The sequence below is a fragment of the Maylandia zebra genome, linkage group LG11 (assembly GCF_041146795.1).
Source record: "Maylandia zebra isolate NMK-2024a linkage group LG11, Mzebra_GT3a, whole genome shotgun sequence".
NCBI classification, from domain to species: domain Eukaryota; kingdom Metazoa; phylum Chordata; class Actinopteri; order Cichliformes; family Cichlidae; genus Maylandia; species Maylandia zebra.
This window is the reverse complement of record NC_135177.1, coordinates 8,049,808-8,066,787: the sequence shown is the minus strand read 5'-3', so window position 1 is coordinate 8,066,787 and position 16,980 is coordinate 8,049,808. Positions and strand designations below refer to the sequence as shown.

General features: G+C 40.0%; 1 protein-coding gene across 1 annotated transcript; it reads left to right on the top strand.

The window, feature by feature from the left end:
* Positions 1 to 6,836: 6,836 nt before the first annotated feature.
* On the top strand, positions 6,837 to 13,988 carry LOC143412450 (myelin-associated glycoprotein-like). Its single transcript, XM_076889722.1, has 8 exons — positions 6,837 to 7,007; positions 8,646 to 8,695; positions 11,606 to 11,682; positions 11,777 to 12,172; positions 12,268 to 12,561; positions 12,744 to 12,843; positions 13,042 to 13,074; positions 13,620 to 13,988. Exons 3-8 carry the CDS (start codon positions 11,637 to 11,639, stop codon positions 13,624 to 13,626), a joined length of 876 nt encoding a protein of 291 aa, XP_076745837.1. The 5' UTR covers positions 6,837 to 7,007; positions 8,646 to 8,695; positions 11,606 to 11,636; the 3' UTR covers positions 13,627 to 13,988.
* The last annotated feature ends 2,992 nt before the right edge of the window (positions 13,989 to 16,980 follow it).

The window sequence follows — 16,980 nt, the reverse complement described above, 5'->3', positions numbered from 1 at the left end:
TGTATCAATACTGTAAGCCTATTTTTCAAGAATAAATCTTCATTTGTCTTGAGACTGAATTCATTGTTTGAACCATAAAGACCTTCAGTATTCAGTAAAATTTTAATTTAATTTACTCTCCCGGATCACTCAAAGTACTTTATACAACATGACTTGCACACCCATTCACACCCATTCGCGCAAGCACCTTCTTCTAAGTGCTTTCTGTCTAGCATTCACACACATTCACACTCCATTTCGTTATTGAATATAATTAAGGGGAAAATTATGGAAAATGTTGGGAAACAAAGACGCTCTAAAGTTAAAGATGGATTTTAATTCTAATTGTAGAGCTATTTAAAGCTTTTAAAGAGAATCAAAATGCGATCTGTCATATTTTAAGACGAACAGTAATAACTAATTTTAATGTGGAGATTTTGATCAGCACATGAGATTGAAAAGAAGATACTCCGTTGTGAAGAGGGAAGGGTTACTGAAAACAGGCCCTGTGATGCCACTACAGCACAAGACAGAGACAATTGTTTGTCTCAGAATCAGAATCAGAATCAGAATGGGTTTTTTTGCCAAATGTTGAGCAGGTTTACAACATTAGGAAATTGCTGCGGTGCTTCAGTGCAAACATGCTGTCATAAATTGCGCTTAAATAGACATGAAAAAATAAAAGTAAGAATAAGAATTAAAAGTGCTACGTAGAAAGATATATGCATGAGATATACATGAGATATATACATGAGAATAAGAAGAATTAAAAGTGCTACGTAGAAAGATATATACATGAGTGCAGGTGGTGATCAGTGCCAAAACATGGAATCATGCAGTGAACACAGCGTAGGGTCATGAGTTAGTGGTGTGGACAGTCGTACGTTTATTGTTCATGTGTCCGACAGCAGAGGGGAAGAAACTGTTCTTATGGCGAGAGGTTCTGGTGCGAATGGACCGGAGCCTCCTGCCTGAGGGGAGCAGGTCAAACAGACTGTGTCCAGGGTGAGAAGGGTCAGCTGAGATCCGAGCTGCACGCCCCAGTGTCCTGGAGGTGTACAGGTCCTGCAGAGATGGGAGTCTGCAGCCAATCACTATAAGTCTATAAGTCTGAGTGTGTCAACTTGTGTGGAGGAAGTGGGATTACTATAAAAAGCTGATGTATTTAAAGATTATCTGTGGTCTTAACAGAGTCGTGAGTAATGGAAAACTAACTACTTGAAACTCAAACCTTAAACTGTTTAGACTGTAGTTACTTCATTATTGGTTGATCGGTGTTACCTGTATACAGACCCTCTGCAGAATGCTCATGATAAAACCTGCTCATGCTTTATATTCTGAGTGATGACATTACTTGAGTTTTGTTAAAACTTTTCTGAAAAATTGATACTCATGGTAGTTTATAAACACTTATGTTTATAAAAATTTGAATTTACTTTGATGAAAAGTTGATTCTGTTCATCTGAATGCAGCGTTTTCCGTGTGAGAAACTTTTCATCACTCATCCAAGTGACTTCTTCAGTCTCAGTGGACTGCAGGTTTCCCCAACCTTATAAACCAGATGTCTCAAACTGTAATCCTCGAGGGACGGTGTCTTGAAACATTTTTCCATGTGTCCTTGTTGCAACAGACCTGAATACAATTAGTAGGTCATTAGCAAGAGTATAGAACTTGACTGCATGCTGAAGTGGCAACCCCTAACCCTACTCAAGTAAATTTAAGTAAATGTAGGTGTTTAGAAAAAAGTACTTCTGAAAGTACTTTTATTGCACCATGTTCATTCATTCATGAGCTGCTTCAACATGAATCAAATGGCTGAATTGCCACCTCACCATGCAGTCAAGTTCTATACTCTTGCTAATGACCTACTAATTGTATTCAGGTGTGTTGCAACAGGGACACATGGAAAGGTTTCAGGACACCGGCCCTCGAGGACTGCAGTTTGAGACTCCTGTTATAAATAGTACGTTTGCACAATAACTCAATAACACAATCATTAATATGCAAATTGTCATGACCATTGATCAACAACCGCTTGTGATCGGTTCATCAGCAACAGGTGAGTATGATCATCAGCAGGTGTGGCTGTCTCCAGAGAGGGAACCTCTCAGACCCCAGCGCTGTACAAAACCTAGGACACAGGCAAACACAGAAACACACATAAAAGGGAGAGAGAGACAGGGAGCTCTAGGATGTAGGGAAACAAACAGAAATGGCAGGTTCAGCCAGCAAGGACAGAGGGACGGTGACAATAATCAGTCACAATATAACTGTTAACTTATAAAAATGTATCAACTTACTTATAATCTTTACAAAATACGGAAGGGCAGGCCGCTTGACCATGATTTTTTATCAACTGGTCAAAGGCGTAGAGCAGGGGTGGCAGACATAGTGCCCACTGGCTGATTACAATTATATCTGGCCCTTGGATTCGCTGGCCAGTGACATCTGACCCAGTCTGCCAATCCTCCTGGAAGCCCCTCCACAAAATGCTCCAATGATATCCAGCAGCCTCCACCCTCCGTTAGGGTGGATGTTATAGCAGCGTGGTGTAACAGGTTTTTCCATCCAGTGTGTCAAATAGCTGACATGGCTACACCAGTGTATTGTGATGTTTCACCAACATGTATCAGATGCTGTTGTTGCCATCCATGTGGGCACCACCAGAGACAGCCCCTGCCAGAACAGAAACTAAGACTGTAAAAATCTGCGCCTGTTTTTTGATGCGTTCTATTTATTAATGATTATTATGAGCAAACTATGACTTTTTGCATTCTGTTTGTTTTTTTTATCTTTACTAGCCACTCTCTAAATCACACTCAAACTGCAATTAAGAAACCAAACTTCTTGGAAACTGTTGATTCTGTGACTTATAAAGTTCTTAAGTAATCCAGGTAAAGGTTAACTTCAATTCTTGATTTATTCTGTAATCTCTGGTCATATCTTATTCCCCTCAGTTTATTTGCTGCCATTGTCCCTTCTTTGTAATTGATTGTATTTCATTGTTTATACTCAGCTGCTGCCTTTCACTCAGTATTTTGAGTTTTTTATGGACTTATCATAAATTGTCTTGAAATTCAGAAATTATTTATGTTCTCGTTCCTGAGTATATTATGTTTGAGTGCCTCTGAGTTTGATAGTTATAGCTCTTGATTTCTTGTTATATGTTGGTTCTTCTTTTTGTGACCAGTCTGTCCTTCTCTCCATGTCCTGTTTTCAGCATCTTTGTGCTTGTTTACCTTCAGTTTCTCCAGTCTGTCATATCCCCTGTATGGTTTCTCTGGGTCTGTGAAGTGTCAGTCTTTGTTTCGGTGTTGACTTACCTTTGGTTTGTGTCTAGTTTACAGACTACAAACTAAACATGAAACTATAATCTTTTTATATCCTGATCTCTCCTTAGTTTGCAATATTTAGTTATCTTCATCATTGGCCCTGGTCATGTCTCCGTATCTACTCTGTGCCCTGTCTCTATGGTTGTCTGGTCTTCCTGTTATTCACATGTCTGTGTTTACTCCTTCCCTCTGTGTTTAAGTTTATGTATCTGGAATCTGGGTCTATCTCTGTTTGTGTCCTGTCTTCTTTTGGTAGTCTCTTGTCCTGCGTGCATTGTGTTTCAATTCTGTTGCCCTAGTCTTGTTGCCTGGTGTGTTCTATCTTCCCGATTAACTAATGATTATTTAAGTCCTTAGTTTCCTTCTTTCTTTTTTGCAACCTCCCTATAGGTGTCTGTCCTGTCTGTTTGGTGGTTTCCTGTGTATTTCTTTAGTTAGCATTTCCAAGAATATGTCCAATTCTCATGCCATTTTGCCTTTTTTGCCGTGTTATCTGCCTTTTTGCTTTGCCAAAATCCAGATCACATGAAGACCCATTCAACAGCTCATTTGGAAGTACTGACACCTGCTGGTTATTCAATGTACAGCAGCCCTGCTGTGATATTACATATGGGCTACATGCCAGTCGATATATAAACATAAAGATGTACCAAATTGCAGAATACCCATATGATGTCCTGAATAAGCCTATCTGTGATTGATTAAAGATGTATGTTGTCATTGTGAGATACTGTGTCAAAATGCTCCCTAACAGCTGATGTTAGGGAACACCTCGGATCCAGTTTAAGCAAGAAATCGATTCCTGCATTTTCAACAGATCGAATCACATAAAGAGTTCCCTCATTTCAGTGAAACGGGGCCTCATTTATGTTTGGTCATGCCATATTCTGTAACCTGATAAGGGCCTTGACATGGACTTCATTTGGACATGCCCCCTATGCTCAACACAGGTCTTGGGGTTTCAGTATCAGACGTAGCATCACTAGTTCCTTGAATTTCCTTTCCTTTGATTTCCAGCAACAAAGCTGTGGTTTAACTCTAGTTACTCACCTGAGTCCTGCAATATTGGCTCCACAACTCTGCCTTCCATGCATAGCGTCACATGACATTCCTTTTGTCACTCACCACATTGCTTTAAGTTTGGGGGGGGGGGGGGGTTCACATAGCTTTACTATATTGAGTTGTCATGTTTTCAGCTTTTGTCAGCAGCATGTTTTGACAAAGGAAATTAATGTTAATACATTGACTTTATAGTCAGAATTATCTTGACAGTCTTTTACTGCATATAAAATATGTCTTGATGACTGATTTATTACCTTTCATGAGGGAAAGTTTTAAAGTTCTGTATTTCAAAGCTGTAACAATATGAGATTTGCATTTATTTATAAAGTTATTGTAGAAAATCCAAAGAAAATATGCAATAAATAATTGTGTTAGCTGAATTCATGCATAACTTTTATTATCTAACATGCATTATTAGTCTAAGTCATCATATAGGTAGTTATACGGCGATATCACACAGGGATTAGTGTGCTCAATTGGCCAACAAACTTGCCTGACCTGAACCCCATATAGAATTTATGGGGCATTGCCAAGAGAAAGATGAGACATGAGACGGAACAATGCAGAAGAGCTGAAGGCTGCTATTGATGCATCCTTTTCTTCCATAACACCTCAGCCATGCCACAGGCTGATAGCATACATACCACGCTGCACTGAGGCAATAATTGTGGACGATCGTGGCTCAAGAGTTGGGAGTTCGCCTTGTAATCGGAAGGTTGCCGGTTCGAGCCCCGGCTTGGACAGTCTCAGTTGTTGTATCCTTGGGCAAGACACTTGACCCATTACCTGGTGGTGGTCAGAGGGCCCGGTGGCGCCAGTGTCCGGCAGCCTTGCCTCTGTCAGTGCGCCCCAGGGCAGCTGTGGCTACAATGTAGCTTGCCATCACCAATGGGTGGATGACTGGATGTGTAAAGCGCTTTGGGGTCCTTAGGGACTAGTAAAGCGCTATACAAATACAGGCCATTTACCTTTTTTTTTTTTAAAAAAGAGGACCCAAACTAAGTACTGAGTACATATGTATGATTATACTTTTCAGAGGTCTGACATTTTTCTATTTAAAATCCTTGTTTTATTGATTTAGAGATTAGATTAGATTAGATTAGATAAAACTTTATTAATCCCTTGGGTGGGTTCCTCTGTTTCCAGTAGCACAGCACTGACAGAAGTTGCAAAAGAATGTAAGCAGAAATAGAAATATATCATATATACAGATATACACATATATAAACACAGAGACATATATAAATATAATAGTGATAAATAGGATAATAGGAATAAACAGGGAATTGCACATTTCAACTATTTTAAGTCTATTGCACCTTTAATATGGAAAAATACTGCACAGTGAAAAGGGCACTGCAGATTAGATGTTCTCGCCTTCAACTGTCCCCCTGTTTCTCCTCCCTCTCCCCTCCAGCGAGGAGTTAAACAGTTTAATGGCGTGTGGGACAAAGGAGTTTTTAAGTCTGTTGGTCCTTGACTTTGGGAGAAGTAACCTGTCACTAAACAGACTCCTCTGGTTGTTTATGACCATGTGCAGATGATGCCCAGCATTGTCCATAATGTCCAACAGCTTCTTTAATGTCCTCTTCTCTGTCACTGTCACCAGAGTGTCCAGCTTCATGCCAACCGCAGAGCCAGCCTCCTGAGGAAATACAGTTTGCTTTGGCCTTTTTATACAGGTGCTGCGTGTTGCATGACCAGTCCAATTTGTTGTCCACCGACAGCCCAAGGTACTTGTATGTGCTGACCACCTCCACCTCCTCTCCCTCTATCTGAACCGGCAGTGGACATGGTCTGGACCTCCCGAAGTTCACAACCAGTTCCTTGGTCTTTGAAGTGTTGATTTCATGTAATATTCTAATTTTCTGCGATTTTGAATTTGGGGTTTTTATAAGCTGTAAGCTGTAATCATCGAAATTGTAACAAATAAAGACGTGAAATACCTCGCTTTGCATGTAATGAGTCTATATCACATAGTTTCACCATTTTTCTCTTTTATACCTCTTTTAAAGGTTTTAGTGAAGTTACATTGTCATGGTGAGATAAAGTTTCAACAGGGTGTAATTATATGTGTGTGTGTGTGTGTGTGTGTGTGTGTGTGTGTGTGTGTGTGTGTGTGTGTGTGTGTGTGTGTGTGTGTGTGTGTGTGTGTGTTATAAACGTCAATAACAGGCCTTTTCTGAAAGTATAAAATAGGGTTTGAATTCAAGTTATAGCAGACTGTTGGCACTCTGAAATGAAATGCAGCCCCCCTTTGGCAGACAGCTTAAAACAGGAAATGTACACGCCAAGTTCACCCAAAACATCCACAGCAACCACCACAGCAATGTCTTTAAGAGTTGTAACCCCCCCCCCCCCCCCTGTTTAATGTTATAAAATAGAGTCTGCCAAACAGAATCTTGTATAGGGCCTCAAAAAAGTTAGAAACGGCCCTGTCCCATTTCCAGTGAAGGATTTTTTGTATCCGCCATCTTATCCTGATCATGTTTTTGTATGTTAGTAAGACTGCTGTACTTCTTTCTAGGATTCCAGTGAAGTGGGTGGTTCCAGCTGGAAAGATTTGAAAATCCTCCCGAAAGAGTCGGAGATGGTGTCAGAGATTTGCAGAGACAAACAACTGAGTAGAAGCAGGTAAAACAGTACTGTAATGACAACACAATAGATAACAGTATGAACTGTGTTTAAGTTTTGTGCTTAGGTTGAAAGTAACCACCTCGATCAGTAGCGGTCTGTCGTGATGGAGCGAGAGTTGAGCCGAAAGGCGACACTCTCAGTCTACATTTTAACCATGCTCGGCCCGAGGCAGGGCTGGACTGGTAATCTGGTTAACCGGGCATTTTCCTGGTGGACAGGCACACTTTCGGGCTTATGGACCGACCAGGAAGCAAAGGCAGCAGCCCGTTTCTTCATTTTCATTACTGACACTGGATTGCCCAATCAAATTTCTTACGTAAAAAAAAGTAGGAAAAAGTTTAGTTTGGAAGAAGTGGCGAAACGATGGAGAGAAAGGTTTAGTGCGTATTTGGGAATATTTCACGTCACTGCGAGCCGATTTAAGCCTAAACAGTAACACATGATACGCAGTCCTGCTCGTTTATTAATCACCAGGGGATGTCGCATAAAACGAGATTAAAGAGGCACAATCGTGTCCAATAGGGGTTAAACTTGTTCGTTGCGGTTTCGGTTTGCACACTGCTGATTTGCACAATTGTGGTTTTTAACTTAAATTTATACTTGATATTTAATTTTAGTTTCATTCTCGTGTCTTTTCGGAAATTGCACAGCAATACGCATTTCACTGCATGTCATACTGTGTATGATTGTGTATGTGACAAATAAAATTTGTATTTGAGCTAAAAAAGAGTAGCGAACATAAAGGGATGTTAAAGTTAAAGGATGTTAAAAATGCAGGCAACTTAAAATGCAACGTTTCTATCAACCCAACAAACATTAGCAAACACACAAACTGTGTGTGTGTCATGAACCGAAGTTCCGAGCGCAGGCAGGACCCAGTAGCAGAACACACACACTAGGGTAGGAGCGAATAAAGAAAGTAATTTTTATTGCAACTAAAGGTGTCCCGTGAGGGTAGCCAGAAAAACAACGGATGAAACCAGACGAAACCGAGGGACCGCACAGGGAACGCCGAGAGCGGGGCTGTGAGAGGCTGTAAAACAAAAAGAGAGACAGATTACTGGGGTGCGGAAAAAAAGGCAGCATACGAGGGAAGGTGGAGTGTGCGTCTCACGGTGATAGCCGGGCCGAGTGAACCAGAGGGGGGTGGAGCTCCAAAAGGGGTCGAGACGGCGAAGCTGAATGTGAACCAAATCTCAGGCGGACAGGTGGACAGGCAGGTGGCTCGAAAAAAACACGCCGAGTTGTGATCGCTGAGAGGCGACTACGGACTGGCGTGGAGCAGCAGGTAGGGCAGGATTAAATAGTCCACCTGGTGATCGCCTGGGATGGGATGCAGGTGTGGGGTTAGCAGCCACGCTCGTGGGCGTGGACATCCCAGCAGCACCCCGGACGCCGGGCCGCGGACCATGACAGTGTGTGCTATGGTCCCAGGGTCGTTTCCACAGTGTTTGTTGTTAATAGAGTTTTGAGTCTTGTTTACTCATTATTATGTTGTTTGTGTTATGTTTACTAGTTCTGCTTGCTTGTGCTTTTAGTTTATTTGTATATATCATGTATCAGTGTTTGTATTTTAGGTTGTCTTGGTTGTTAAATGGTCCTGTTCATGCCTTTGTTTTGACTGTTTCCTTAAAGGTAAGGACTCCTCGGTGGGATTTGATAAACTGGAAATTTCAAGCTTACATGTAAGTCCTCATGTTTTTAAATCAAATGTATACATGTGACATTATGTTTTTCATATTGTGAAACCTGCTGCAAAACAAACTAAGCTAGACTAACTATGTCAATTAAAGATTCCATGAAAATGATCTACAGGTAATGCAGGACAAACAGGTTAGTATGCTGCACTGTGATGGATTTAAAGGGGGAAAAAAAAAGAAAAAAAAACAGTCTGTGACTGGTGCACAGTGCCAGTCTAGTATAAAAAGTATACTGTTGGTGTGGAAAATGTAAATCACGCAGGATAACTAAAGAAACATTGGCTTACATCTGGTTCAATTCAGGTGTATACATCCACAAAGAGCAGCAGGTCAGCTGATCACAGCCTGTACGTTATGAAAATCTACTGGAGCACTCAAAATAAATTATTGTAAGTTATGCTGAAGAACTATTGCTGAGAACTACTTAAAGAGATTTTAAGAAAGTTTGCCTAAGAGAGTTCAGGCTGTGTTGGAGAATAAAGATGGTCATGTAGCCTATTTGCCAGAAAATTCACTGGCTCTGGCATGACCTTCTCTCTATTTTTTTAAGTCACTGTGATGAAGCCTGAGATATTGATCGGGGACTTTAGGAACCCCTGATACTTTTCTTGCAGTATGATGGCAAAGACATTAAAGGTAGATATACAGGGAACCTGACAAGTAGGGATGGGTACCGGTATCGTTCTGACATAAACGGTAGTAACCAGACCGAAAAGCAGCGCACATTTCGGTGCTTTATTTCGGTGCTTTTTTTTCCTGAGCTGTGATACACTTTAGATTCTAGCCAATCATTTTACGTTTCTGAGGATAGTAGGTGGGGCCAGGTACGTACGTTCTTTTAGAGCAGAGCAACAGATTAAAAATGACCAAGGCAAAGCGGTCAAAAGTCTGGCTGTACTTCACAGCAAAATATACAAACTCAGCAGCCTGCAACAAGTGCTTTAAGCTGATACTGTGATACTGTCAAAGGAGGTAACACCTCGAATCCGATGAAACACCTGGCGACGCATAGAGTTTTTTTAAAAAGCCGAGAAATGCGCCGTATTTGATAGCTTGCTGTGAGACCTCATACCGAGCACATCTACTGCGGGTGGGTTACCTTTTATCGGACCCGGAGTTAGCAACATCTCCCAAAAACACGAAGAGGAGAGTCCTGGCCCCTAGCCCTGCAAGTGTAGCAGAAATGATGACGGCAGCAGCCGTTCTTCTTTGCGTGAGTAGCTTAATGTTGTTCGTGTGTAATTTACGTTGAGTAGGCTAACCACGTTATTAAATTAATGCATGTAAGGTGAACTAGCAAACATCATCATAGCTACATGCGGCTGTCTTCTTGTTTGATGGCAGATACTCCCTTCACCCTGGCCAAAAAGGCTAAAATGACCAAAGAAAAAGTGGAAAACAGTTAAACATGAGAGGTTTTTGGACAAAGTTTGTGTTTTTTCCATTGTTTAAGCACTGCTTCCAGCCAAGAGTGATACCATAAATCCCCTATAGCTGCAGAAAAGGCTAACATTGTTATCTTTTTACAAAAAACCAGCCGAACATGAGAGGTTTTTGGACCAATTTTGTGTTCTCCATTCTTTAAGCACCGGTTTAAGCACCGTTTAAGCACCGGCACCGTTTCAAAAGTACCGGTTTGGCACCGGTATCAAATAAAACCTAAACGATACCCATCCCTACTGACAAGTGAGAGATTTGCTGCTTTCAGAGACAAATAGTGCAGACAAAATATAAATGGCAATATCATAGTCCATATGAGAATATTAATTATGTCTGTTTATTATAAATATATTTTAAAGTTGTCTAACTTCTAAAACTGTGTTGTAATTTCCATGTATTGAAGTGATTTTGATGCATTTATTTATTTGTATGTTTTTTCATGGAAAAATCCTGCAGTGTTTTGCGAGACCCTCAAGAAACATGGAATGCAAAACAAAGTTTATGATAACTTGTATGCTTTTTACAAGTAACATAATGAGTCACCTCTTGGTTAACAATTGCTTTACAAATAATGTATACCTTTATAAGAAATTGCAGAGAAGTCATTATTACGGTGCCATTCCCTTAATTCTCTTTCAGTCATCTGTAGCTCCGTGTCAGGTGCTGAATGGAAGACTAATGTTGTAAAAAGCATTGACGCTCTGGTTACATCCTATGTTGTGGTACCACAACACTCATTCTCCCATACTGAAGGAAACCTGCCTACATCCAGACTCAGAGGAATCTGGCATGAAAAAGATGGCACAAAAAAAAACATCTATCATGAGGATCCTACACTGATTAAGGACAGCTTTAAGGACCGAACAAAGCTGGTGGGACTTCTGGGCCAGAACAACTGCACCTTAGAAATAACCGATGTTAAAGATCATGACAATGGCCCTTTCTGTTGAACTAGTGCAAACAGAAAGCAATGACCCCACCAAGGACAAGTTCTCCTTTGTTGAAGACTGCAAATTTTCAAATCTACACAAGACTGATATTCTCTTCTTCCATTCAGAAAGTATATCAAAAAATAAAATAAAAATTTAACATTGGAGTCTAGATGATGAAGGGTGCGCCCTCTAGTGTTGCTTGAAGGTTTTGTTATGTGGCTGTATTTTTGGTATTGTCTGTCTCACCCATTTGTATAAATGACACATATACATATAAGCATGTATGATACTTTTACTGAAATAATGCCATTATTTATTTGTAAGATATACTTAGCACTTTATTGACATTACACACAAGGAAAATCACTTTTTACAATGATGGCTCGTATTTGTCAGATATAAATTGTATGAATAATTCTAAATAAATGTCTATTGGCATTAATGCTGTTTGAATAAAGTCCACTTCGACAGCTGTGGTTTGCTTTGGTTATCATAGTAAAATGTAGTGTTTTGATTTCTTTAGTGTCAATCAAACATCCCAACATCAGAGAAGAATGGCCAAGCAGAAAATTATGAAGGAATTCTTTCTGCTTTTTGCAGGTAACATCACTGGTCAGCTATTTATTTCCAGTCTCTTTATGCTTAATGTGTATAATTAAATAATTTCCTTGTTATTTTAAAAATTATCTTTCAGTCATCTGTAGCTCCGTGTCCAGTGATGAATGGAAGGCCACGGTTGTAAAAAGCATTGACGCTCTGGTTGGATCCTGTGTTGTGGTACCATGTTCATTCTCCCATACTGGAGGAAACCTGCCCTCCTCCAGACTCAGAGGAATCTGGCATGAAAAAAATGACAAAAAAAGCAACATCTATCATGAGGATCCTATACTGATTAAGGACGACTTTAAGGGCCGAACAAAGATGTTGGGAGAGCTGGGCCAGAACAACTGCACCTTAGAAATAACTCAAATTAGAATTCATGACAATGGCCCTTTCTGTTTCCAGGTTGAACTAGTGCGAACAGAAAACAATGACCCCACCAAGGACAAGTTCTCCTTTGTTGAAGACTGCGTTGAGTTGAACATGATCAGTATGTCACCAACTTTCCATGACTTCAAACATCTATACCAGTTTTCTGTTAAATCATTTTGCCTCTTACTTTATGTCTGACTTTTTCATTTTCAGCTGAGCCTCCAAAGCCTACATTGATCCAACCAAAGACAGCCACTCAAGGAGAGCCCTACATTGTCACCTGTTCAGTCATCCACACCTGCCCCACTCATGTTCCTAAACTCACATGGAATATGGATAGTACAAAGGTCATTGTGCATCATAAAGATATTAAACATGGAAACTGGGAGACACAGTCCATCCTGACAGTTATTCCTGAGGAGAAGGATGACAACAGAGAGATAACCTGCACTGCTGAATTTAATGGAGGGCTGAAATCACCTGAAACTTTCACACTCCATGTAAAACGTGAGATCCTTTCAGTAGTTTACTTCCAATATATTTTTTAACCCTTAACTTTGCATGATTAAGAAAATGTTAATATCACTATTAAAAGTATGTTTAGATGAATGTTGTCTGTATTCTAAAGAAGCAATAGCAAAAAAACAAAAACAAAAACCCAAGCAAATACCAACTCTGTCTATTTCCAGGTATTGAGAACTGTAATCACATCATCATTCCTGCTGTAGTGGGGATTGGTACAGCTCTGCTCTTTGGCATCTTCTGCATTTTCATGGAAAAAAAATACAAGTGAGTCTTTTTTATAGAGAATCAAGCTTTCTGTTAACAAGGAGGAGACATTTTTCCTCTCATCAGTTCTACAGTACTCTCTTTAATATATATATATACGGAACGTAAGTAGAAAAATATTTTGGATCAGATGCAGTTGGTTTCTGAGTCTGTCATCATATATGATAACAATATAATGATTGTTTTCATTTATCACAGCATGTGGAACAGGCTTTCCAGGTTATCTCGGAGGTGAGAAAAAAAATGTTTCTTTTCTTTTGTTTTTACAGTTTGGAGCATTAAATGCGCATGCATGTTTTGATTTTTTAAATGCAAAATATTTGGAATTTTACATCCACACACATCTTCAAGATTACATTTCTAATTAAATTACTCTAAGTCCTTCTGATTAAAGGCTTTTGAGTTTTTGGCTCTCCACTGACTTCACCGCTAACTTTCCGTGCACAAATGCCTCAATGGTCTCACAGTCATTTCAAGCAACAGGGCAGATTTTTGTTGGTTGTTTTGATATTAAATTTAAAATTTAATATTTTCGAAAAGTCTTAGAAACTGATGTAGAGTTAGAGACACATTATGCATTTTGTTTTTCTTTTTAGTTGTTTTTCACTTTTTGAAAGTTCCTTGTGTTTCATGTTTGTTTTCCCACACATCTTTGAAGGCTCCAACTGGATCAAAGGACAGAAACAAAACAGCCCTGTTCCCTTCTGTTTCTGTATTTTGTTCTTCGCTTAAAATCGCACATATATACTTCAAACATGTATTTTCTTACTTTTCAGGCAATGACATGAAATCAAGAAGGGGACCAAAGTCAAATGGTTACATTCTTCTTCCCATTTGCATATCAGCTTCAGTAAAAATAAATGAATAATAAGAAAAATGTTTAAAAAACAAAACAAAAATATAATATAAAAAGCTATAAGAAAAAAGGAAGACAGGAACAGCTTTTTCTTCAACAATTAGCTTCTACCCTTTTTCATTAACTAGTGTGATGCTTTCTCTTTGTTTTCATGCTTGAAAGGATGTGCTATCATTTTTGCTTTATGCCAGAAATGTTAAGTAATGTAAGCCCACCACTTCCTGTTTTCTAAACAGATGTATCAGTACTGTAAGACTCTTTTTGAACAATAAATCTTCATTTATCCAGAGACTGAATTTATTGCTTAAACAATAAAGACCTTCAGTACAATTTACATTTAATTTACAATTACATAATATTCAACAGTGAGTAAAGTACCTTTTTCATTCAGATCAAATACAATATGAATACAGTGTGTGTTGCATGTTACTGTTAAATTGAGGAAGACCTCAAATAACAAGAAACCTGGGCCCGTATCCCTAAAGAATCTTTGTGCAAAAAGTGGCTCCTAGCGGCCAAATTCTAAGAAAATTCTCAGAGTCATGACGTTTTCTTAGAATTTCCCCTAAAAGTGACACGACAATCCCAGTTAATATAAAAGCTATTCCTCAAGATTCCTAACGCTTAAAAGGGCTCCTAAGGCAAGATCTGCTAAGAGCAGGGAAGAGGACTTTTAGTGGCTTAGGAGTTCCCCTAAGCAGCTGCACAAAATGGCCAACAGAAGAGGCAGGAGAGATGTCCTGCAAACACTGGATGACAGGGAATTATTGAGATGCTACAGATTGGATCGTGCAGGAATCATGTTTGTGGTGGATCTCCTTAGAGATGCAATTACTTCACCAACTCGACGCCACAACACTATTACACCAGAGACGAAAGTAATCACAACCCTGAGGTATTTGGCAACCGGGAAAATGCAACAATGCAGCAGTGATGACTTGGGTCTGCAATCACAGACATTGCTAAAAGCTGAGCCGTGTTACCCTCGTTAAGACCACACTGGACTTGTAACGTTGTGATTTCTACTTCATTAAGGACAGCCTCTTGAGATAGGCCATCTTGTTTTCAACAGGGTCCATATGGGAGTGAAAGTACAAAATATGCCAGCTAGGATATTAATATGAGCAAATAAAACACAAATCATTATTTGAACAGGGTGTAATGAGTTTAAGTTTTCACATATTTTAGATTCTAATGTTAGGCTATAACCCCTACAGCTTACTATTCATTTTCCAGATATTTTCTTGAATGTGAAATATTATTTACAATTACAGTCAGCATAAGATTAGAGTGTATAATTATGTTTATTGATTTGAGGGTACATCCTTTGCTCGTTATCACCAAAAGCTCATTTCCATCAAACTTGTAGGATCAACCAATCACGGCTTTTGAAATGATGACTCATACCTAGCAACGGGGTCAACCACACCTCCTCACTAAGATAGGATTTTCCATCCATTCCTTGCTCAGAGTTCACTGAAAATGTTCTGGAATCACTTCTAAGCTAAAACTCCTGGCAAGGAATTTTTAGGTTAAGTTAGGAGCTCTCTGAGAGGATTCTCAGAAGCTTTAGGGATACGGGCCCTGGTCTTCTCATAGGCATGTGTGTAACTCTTGTTTTTTGTTTTTTTTTGCCTGTCCCATTTGGTTCTTTAGCCGTCAGAATTGTTGTCTGAAGATCAACAAGGATACCCAAGGGATTTACTTTGCCAAATGGATCATCACGGCCTTGCCGTATTGGTCCATTTGATCGACCTTTGTTGTTATTATTTATTTTATTTTATTTTCAGTTGTTACAGACAGGACAGATATGACTGGGGGATAGGAAAAGGAGAAAGAAAGATGAAGGAAAAGAAAAACAGAAGGGAAGAGGGACAGTGAGAAACTTAAAAAGAGAAAGAAAAAACAATCTCCTGGATCAACTGTTGAGAGAAAAAGAAGAGAAAACAAGCAAAAAAACCCAAAACAAAGCAACATACTAAACACAACACCATCGCATTAATCTAGCTAAGTGTAAACAGCAGTAAATACTAAATATTGAATGTTGTTGTGCAGCACGCAGGACAGACAGCGCACAATGTGCTTTGAAGTAGCAGCCAAGAAAGGTGTAGTTTATGTCTATGAACAGTGAACACCTGTGTGCACACCTGTGTGGATCAGCGCGCTTGTATTCAAAAGGTTTCCCCATGTAACGGTCTGCTAGAGGGTGTAGAGGGCCATAGCCCCGTCCCCCAGGGCATGAAGCAGGTATGGAGGAGATCCAGGTTCCAGATATCCAGAGGCCCCAGAGTGCGAGAGCCCAAGGAGGACCACCAGAGGGGCATCCGTGCCACCCTCCTGGGAAGAGCTGAGGAGAACCTCAGACGAGTGGTCACCCAGTAGTCACAGAGCAGAAGCCAGAGGGGGCTGCACTGGCGTGCTAGAGTGAACCGAGCCGCAGGCCCAGAGGCCCAAGGGGCCTCTACGCCCTGGAAGAGGCCCAAGTAGCCACCGGGAGTGAGCTGGTACATACCTGAGCACCCAGCCCTGGACACCAAGAACCACCAACGCACCGACCCCCGAGGGCATCAGTCACCGGCAGGGAGTGTGGTGAGGGGAGATAGGCCTCCATACTTTGGAGGGCCTGGGAGTTCCCAGAAAGGTGGAATCTAAGACCCGACCTGACATATAGACACAGACAAACAGGCACACACAGACACAAACATGCATTCCCACCCTCATGCACACATATACAAATACTCAGCACTCACCCAACGTAACTCTTAACCATGATTTAAAGAAAGTTTCCATTTATTTTAAGATTTCATCTTCACATGTCACAAAGGTTCATTTATCATTGGTTAATGCATTAAAGATATTTAAAACACAATATACTAATAACCATGAAATGTTTGAATGACTTGTTTGTTATGCATCTCTCTTATATTTTGTGATTTGTAAATGGCAATTGGACTGGCTCTTCTATAGAAGACAGGGAAGGGTTACTGAAAACAAGCCCTGTGATGCCACTACAGCACAAGACAGAGACAATTGTTTGTCTCGCTATAAGTCTGTGTGTGTCAACTTGTGCAGAGGAAGTGAGATTACTATAAAAATCTGATGTATTTAGAGATTATCTGTAGTCTTAACAGAGTCGTGAGTAATGGAAAACTATACTTGAAACTCAAAGACTCTTATTCACACTCTAACTGCAATTAAGAAACCAAACTTCTTGGACATTTTTGATTCTGTGACTTTATTAAATCCTCTAGGTAGAGGGTGACTTAATTTCCTGATTTATT